This window comes from Drosophila serrata, unplaced genomic scaffold, assembly GCF_035046125.1.
Source record: "Drosophila serrata isolate PLE 108 unplaced genomic scaffold, ASM3504612v1 contig_184, whole genome shotgun sequence".
Classification (NCBI taxonomy): Eukaryota; Metazoa; Arthropoda; class Insecta; order Diptera; family Drosophilidae; genus Drosophila; species Drosophila serrata.
The window spans coordinates 5503230-5510999 of record NW_028257082.1 but is presented as its reverse complement, the minus strand read 5'-3'; the positions used below and the strand labels follow the sequence as shown (position 1 = coordinate 5510999).

At 39.5% G+C, this 7770-nt stretch overlaps 1 protein-coding gene across 1 annotated transcript; it reads right to left on the bottom strand.

Moving 5' to 3' along the window:
- Positions 1 to 2631: 2631 nt before the first annotated feature.
- Obp56g (Odorant-binding protein 56g) lies at positions 2632 to 3287 on the bottom strand. The gene is made up of 2 exons (XM_020943258.2): positions 3209 to 3287; positions 2632 to 3138 (listed from the first exon to the last, which is right to left on the bottom strand). Exons 1-2 carry the CDS (start codon positions 3263 to 3265, stop codon positions 2782 to 2784), a joined length of 414 nt encoding a protein of 137 aa, XP_020798917.1. The 5' UTR covers positions 3266 to 3287; the 3' UTR covers positions 2632 to 2781.
- Positions 3288 to 7770: the final 4483 nt, after the last annotated feature.

The window sequence follows — 7770 nt, the reverse complement described above, 5'->3', positions numbered from 1 at the left end:
AGAAACATTTAAACACTTCCATCTTATTTCTTGTAATTTAAAATAAGATATTTTTGAATATTTTTTACCGTGCTTACCTGTTACCTGCTCTGCGAAAAACAGAAACAGCAAAAGGTAAAAGGTAAAAGCAAATGCGATGGCAACAGCAACATTCGTTTGCTGGTATTTTCTGTCGAGTTCAGCGTAAATTCATTCATTTCCACTTGAATTTACAATTATGCGAAACTGTTGTTGAATGGGTTTTGACTTGACTGGGATTGGATTGGAGGAATACTGGGATCGACATCGCCTCTACCTCCGTCTCCGGTCTATGCATATTTCCTGCTCTTGGCGGCATCAGCAAACTTGGCTGTTTAGCTTTTAATAAACTGCGGTTGGTCGGAAGCGAGAGCGCTGCGATTTTGAATGCGAAGCATCGCCCTGGAAATTGTCAACAGCAGCGGCAATGTGGCTAAGAGTATGCACGTTGCCTTGGCAACAACCAGACCCAGGGATCGAGTCCGTTGAAAGCCATCAGGAATGTAATTAAGCTCGTGACTTTGGGTGTGAAACTGACAGACTACAGAGAGGGTGGGGGAGACCACTCAAGGGTATAATTCTACACTGTACAAATGTCTTCAATTAAAACAAAAAATGATGGATAAATATATTAAATCAATTAAAATATCAATCAAAATTGGTAAATGGTTCCTATGCATTTTTCTGCCTGCATCACTTTTAACTCTCAGTATCTCAGTAAGAAGTCAATTATAAATCTTTTATGTGATGCTTACAATCAGGGCTTATTTTCCAGATTCCCTACCAGCCAGATAAGTTCTCAACTGGTTTCAAGAGCTCTTATTCCTTACAAAAAAAGTTACTTTTTTGCAACAACTTTTGCAGGCCTGGGCCAAAACCCATTTGGGTTGCAAACTTTTTCCCTTTCGCCACCCTGCATCACTTCCCACCAATGCAATTCAATGTCATATCCTTGAAAAAAGGGTGCATAAAAAAAGTAAAAGAAGCCCAGGGGCCGCCATAAAAAAAAACAAAAAAAAAAATAACCGTCGACAAACTAAAGTTCTGTTATTGAAAGTTCATCGATGAATGTGAAAGGAAAACAGGCGGCGGTCTCAGCTGCAAGTCCTTCTTGGATGTCGTGGCTTGCTGGCTCCTGGGCTTGCGGCGGCTCACAGGCCATTTCCTGGCTGCCATTCCAACGTTTCCAGGCTCCTTTTGTGCCCGGGTCTACTAATTTCCTCGGTCATTCCCGACAGTCCAGCCAGCCAGATGTCCTGGAGCCATTTCCCGCTCTTTCGTCCTGCTGCCGCCGCTGCTCCTGCTGCTTAGCCAAGGAGCATTTGTATGTGGCCGATGCGTTGGGCCGTTGTTTGCATTTTTATTTGTATTTCATTTTCAATTGACTGGCGGCGAGGCAGAGATCCCGGCCTTTTCTACCTTTCCACCTGGGGGGCCACCTTACCTGAGTAACTTGGCCCGCACTCTTTGTGCCGTCCAGCCATTCATCAGAGTTATTTACTTTTTAACGAGTTGATTTCATTCAATTTGTTTGCCCAGGTTTCAGTGCCTATTACCGGAGCTGTCCGAAGCTGGAACGAGCCCAGGACTCTCTTCTTTAAGCTGCTCAGCTCCGTTAAAGTCACTCCAGTTCCGGCTTCGGCAGAGGCTCCTCCTGCCTTCGTTGCGGCTTCCAATCAGAAGATTTTTCGATACCATCGAACTCCAAGCGTTGCGCAATTTTTGGGTTCCAGTGATACCTCTTAAGAGCATGGGAAAAGGGTATATTAAATTTTAAAAAATTATAAAAATAAGGTTATTAAATATAATAATTTTTGGGTTTATTACAAAATTAACAGGCTTCTGGCATTTAGTTAATAAGTTACCTTTCTTTCAAAATGAAGATTATCTATACAAATATATATTGTACTGTTTTGGAGACAATATATTTAAAGCAATATTCTAGCACTGTTTTCTAAATTAAAATGTATATGTTATTGGATTATTTTTCTCACATTTTCCCTCTTTACTAAGGGGTATCCTCACTCTTGGATGCCACAAAATGTATCCTTCTTTCTTGTTTTTCTTGTGTCCCTTTTTGCTTGGTACTCCATCAACTTTTCGGTGCCTTGGGGCACTCTTCGGTTTCAATAAATATTTTCACAATGTAGAAATTAAAAATTCCTCGGAATACAATATATATATATAGCGGCCTGGCCTGGGAAGCCGACAGCATCTATTTATATATGAAAACTTAGTTTATCTTCGATAACAACAGCAAGAACTCGGGGTTTTTTGGGGGCACAGAGTTTGTCCTGTTCCGATCCTGACAATTCGATTGAAATTGTTGCCGATGGCTATGATTTTATGAGTGCTCTGTTTGCCTTTTTGCCAAAGCGGTTCGAAATAATTAAATTGCTGGCATTTCGCAGATGCTTGCAAGAATATTTCCCAAATTAGCCACCAAATAAAGCTAACAGAACCGCTAAGAGATATGAGCGTATTTAAGTGATTTTAAAAAGCGCTAAAGGCGTTTAGGAAATATGAAGTATTTAAACCAAGAAAGGAAATTAGGAAATAAATAACTAATAATAGACTTTTATGAAGTCTAATCAAAATTCTAAAAGCCAGAAGTACTTTTAAAAAAACATGGAAGGTAATATATTTGTTTATACATTAAACATTGAATGCTGTTGTTGGTACAATTCTGGATTCTATAATTTTAGCTGCTCTCTAATTGTATTGCTCACTTGGAAGTCCTGTGTTCAAAGGATAATCCTATTCTTAGGCCTGACTGTTCTGCTTCTGGAAACATCCCAGCACCTGGAAGGCAGTATCGCAGGCATTGGCACCCTTGACCTTGCTGCACCTTTCCAGATCCTTCTCCACGACGGCACTGAGGGGCGAGTTGGCAAATTGCTCCTTGATCTTGTCAACCAGCAGGCTGCCCGTGGAGTCCATGTAGCCGCTCTTCACCAAAATGCACTGAGTGGCACACTTCACATTGTCCTTGGCATCTGATGCCTTCACCTTGCCGGTTTGCAGGTCCGCCAGGTCATCGCCAGAAACACCATTCTCCTTCAGGCAACTCTCGACAACTCCCTTGCCCAACGAGGACTCCATGTCCATGTCCATGTGTTCCTTATATAGATGATTTATATATAAATATATATATAAAAGTTAAAGGTGGATAAAGTCAGGTTAGACTTACGGCCAGAGTGCCTGCCAGGCAGCTGAGCAGCAGAGTCAATGCTAGAGTAGTCCTCATTTTGCTACAACTTTTAGTTCTCCAATCGCTGGTTAAGCGCACAACGCTTTTTATAGTGAAACTTTGCGTGACGATTTGTGTTTGTTAAATTTAGTTTTGTATATATCTCGCATATTGATTATCACTAAAAGAGATGCATCCGTCACGGTAACTCGTAAATTTAATGTCACTGTCAAGGTTAGCAACCTTAGGGATCAGTCTATTGCTCATTTTGCAGTTTGTAAATGAACGACTAAGCTCGAAAGCTTTGCTTAAATTATAAAAAATATGTATGAATTCTCTTGAACCTATAAAATCACTTTATTACTTTGTTTCTAATTAGTTTATTAAAGACAACCTTTTGAGGCATATACACATACATAAAAATGTATAGAGAAGCTTTAAAATTTTTGTTAGGCAAAATTAGTCAGAAGTTAAATTTGATTTCCATTTTAGATACTTTAAAAATTATAAATTAATAATATTTTAAATCCTTTGCTTGTTAATTATTGTTTCTATGTAAAATTTTAATTTTTGCAAGGTACTTTATTTATTATATTTTTATAGAAAATTACCATAACTTGTTCATTCTTAATCCTATAAATATTTTATAACAAGTAAGGCTTTCTTTAGAGGTATGAAAAGTAATGCTTCCATTTTAGACACTTTAAAACCGTATATTAAAAATAAGTAACAAACATTCCTTGTTTATTCTTATTTAAAATAAAATTTTTAATTAAATAACGTTTTCATAGGAACCATAAAAGCTTATACTTAATTTCTTCCTCATCATTATTGAAAAGGTTTAATACCTGTAATTATTATTAAGCAGGGCAGCTGTTTGTCTGGCTAACCCAAAACTCGTTTATTACTTTAATAATTACCCCCGCTATCTGCCTAATAATGCATAATTTGTAGTTCATTTTCGAATGCATTTGTTTAGAATGCAGCAAAAGGTATTAACGAACAAAATAATTAATAATTTTGTGATGGAAATACCTTGATTAATTCTCCCACTCACCCTCAGACTACAATATATAGTAGTTGTGATTTCGCCAAATAAAAAGGGTTAACTATCCCAGATTATGTAATTTGGATATTTTGTAATTGCATTTCTACAATATTATGGTAATTGGCTTTATTTTTATGATGCCTTTTTTGTGTTGGCTAATGTTTCTCCGTAATTCCTATTAAAAGCATGAATGTTATTATAATATATTTTATATTTATTTTGTGTGGTGTGCGCGAATTTTCATTTAGTTTAATGCGATTTTAAACGCTAATTGAAATCCTTTTAGAGTAATTGCAAAAAAATGTAATAGCCCACGGCGGGGGGTGGAGGAGGAGGGAGAAAGTGAACTTTAGTTTGCCGCACGGTACTCGTAATTAGGAAAACAAACTAATTTGGTAAATTACTATTTAGTTGGCCCCCTTTTTCGCATGGGCATGAGCTGACCACAGCTTCTGCCGCACATAAAGGTTATTTTCGTGAGTTTTTCGTTCGCATTTTGCGGGCTTTGAAGTCTATTTCTTTTTTTTTTTGCGAGCTTTGAAATGCGCCAAAGGACATTCAAACAAATGGCATCGGCATCCTTTTGCTAGTCGGACGCTGTCCTGGTGTGTGTATCCGTGTGTATACATTGCAATTGCTGTCGAAACATCAAAGCTATGCGAGTTTTCCAGTTGACTTCATCAGTAGATTGTGTGAAGTATGCCAAAAATGTGTTGCCCAATGCCGGATTCGTTCTCCGCTCACCGTTCATCGTTTCTCGTTGCTCCTTTGCCTCGCTTCAATGGCGCAGTTAAAGTTCCTTAAAGCCAGGACCACTCCGTTGTCCTGTCCCGGACACGTGCTGGCGGCAAAACCGGAAGGAACACGCGCCCAGTTCCAGGACTAACGCGATTGCCCGCCCCTGCACCGACACCCGCAGAGAACGCAGTAAGACAATATTGGCCAAGCTTTTAAAATACATTTTACATCTACTTCAGTGTAATTGACGCGTGGCCCTTTGTAATATCGGAAATTTGAGATCGAGAGCCCGCCAACAAGTGGAAGGCCATTCAATTAGTTTAACGCCCCCGGGGCATTAGCATTATTGCAAGCGGGGAGCGGCTCAACTTACATCACGATTGCCATGGCACAGAGCTTTAAGTAATGAAAAAATATGTAAAGCATATAAAAAATACAAACAAAATTGAATTTTATATGAAAATGTTTTCGTTTTTGAATAGTTTTTAAAAGTTTTTCGGTGTGTTTTTCTATTATCAAGGATATTTATGTCTATGAAACACAGTAGATAACACCTATTCTCTGAAGATCGGTCTTACAACTCATTCCTAGTTAATGTTCTAGGTAAAACTAAGGTTGTATTTACCTTTGTAATTGAAAAAATTTAATTTAGGTTTTAGATTTAGATTCTATTAATACAATGTCTTCCTAAAGATTTGAAGAACAAATTTAAGTGCTTTTTAGAACTTGATCTATTAAAATGCTGTTTAATACGTATTGAAAAATTATAATTCTGTCATTTTATTTATTATTTAATTGATTTAGATTGAAAACAGAGATTTTATCTCCAATGAAAAATTGTAAATAATGTTAAGAATAAGTTGCTCTTCATAGTTAGTTTATATGTCAAAGAAAAATGCTATTTTTCTTCTGTTTATGTGTTTAGATTTCTTTAAAATTTAATTTTAAAATATATAAAAATTCCTCAAGCAAGTTTTAATTTTAAAGTATATGTGTTGCGCTTTCTTACAACTGAATTTCCAAGGCAAACATAAATTTATGACTAAAACTACACCACTTTCCCATCGCCGAATCCAAAACTACGCACACCTAGCACAATCGGCATTACATAATTCACCTGAGCAGACATTGTGCCCACCTTTCACTTTAGCTTCACTTCTAATGTACAGAGGTCACAAATTCCGGCACAGGATAAATATAAAATGCAGCCAGGCATAAGAAGCCCCGACCATTGACAGCCGGAGTGGCCAGAGGACTAAGGAGGAGGAGGAGTTTCACCATCTCTCCTGCTGTTTAAAATGGCAAACTGGAGCAGGCCCGTAATATGTCCTCCGGCTTAGCGCTCATGTGTTGCCGGCTATTGTCTGACTACGGCTTTGCAACTCATAAACAGCAGACGGACTCCGACTCCGGACTCCGGCCCACACTCCAGTGGTAATAACAGTTTAAGCCCGAGGCTGTGCCCGAAAATTGTCCACATCTTGTTGTTTAATTTTTTTTTTTCCAGAGTCCCCTCCTGCCTCCTGGCTGGTGGTGCTTTTGTTTCCTTCTTGATAACAAGCATTTTTACATGTGCTAAAAAAACAAGGAAAACGGCCAAAAGTCGAGGCCAGATGAAGATGGAGCCGGCCCCCGGGCTCATCCCCAATGGGCTCTTCCAATTTTTGGCCTGGCTGCATGTGCGTTTATGACTTCATAATGGCCAAAATTGGGGATGAGGCGATGGCAACAGGGAGGCATCACGATGGGCAGAAGCAAGAGCAGCATCGCAACCCCAGGCCAGGCACTGAGGGAAATTTAGCTAAGAATAATATTTGGTAAATGAAAAACATAGGAAAAATCTTGTCTTGTTTTCTCATATTTTTATCTAAAGTTCCTTCACTTTCTCTGTCAGTGTATCGCCGATGCATTGCATTGCCGGTGGTGGTTGTTCCTGCTACCTCTCCTGTTTCTGTTCCTGATTCTGATCCTGATTCCGGCCATGGATTTGCGTAGGCGTTGCGTTAACATGCGACTAAGTCCTTTTATATCCTGGAGCATTCGCTTAGGCTTACGGCTCAGCTCAGCTTCAGCTTCTGCTTCGACATCGGCTTTGGCTTTTGGATTGGGCTACACATACATATCTTGGGCCTCAGACTATCATCAATTGCCGTCCCCATGGTGTAGTTAGGGCCGTGGCCCAAACCCTGGCCCCGGCTTATATAGGCCAGCAGCAGTAGCAGCAGCGGCAGAATTTAATGCCGACCTCTGGGAGCTATTGTGGCCCCACCAGAAGCGGAGCAGCTCCACCATCCTTGCCCTGCAAGTTTTATGGTCATGTGTGTGGCAGCCTCTGGTTTTGGCCCTGTTTTATAAACAATTTTAAATTGCCGGCCCCCGCCCCGAAATGAGATGGCTCTTTTGTAGGCAAATTGTTTTATATGTGCCTTGGCTGCTGCCTGCTCTGCAGTTTATTGGCCAGATTTTTGGCGAAGAGACCGCATAACTTTGCATAATCCAAGCGGGAAGATGAAACTATGTGGCTACATAATGCGCCACATTAACTTGCAGCCCTCACACTTGGCATATTGGGTATAAATCACGGCAGAGAAGGTGAAATAAAAACCAAGATGATGCGGAAAAAATTAGAAATAAGCGCAAAATAATAAACCAAAGTCTTTGAAATATTTTTGTAATATATAAATAGCAAAAAAGAAGGAGAGGATAAACATAAACAAAGAGGCAGGCAAACAGTCGTCGTCGTCGTAGTCGCCGTGGATACGGCAATGCGCCATGT

Coding starts and splice junctions, on each gene's coding strand:
- Obp56g (XM_020943258.2), bottom strand. CDS start 3,265: ATGAGGACTACTCTAGCATTGACTCTGCTGCTCAGCTGCCTGGCAGGC. Junction 3,139..3,208: donor GCCTGGCAGGCACTCTGGCC/GTAAGTCTAACC, acceptor CATCTATATAAG/GAACACATGGACATGGACAT.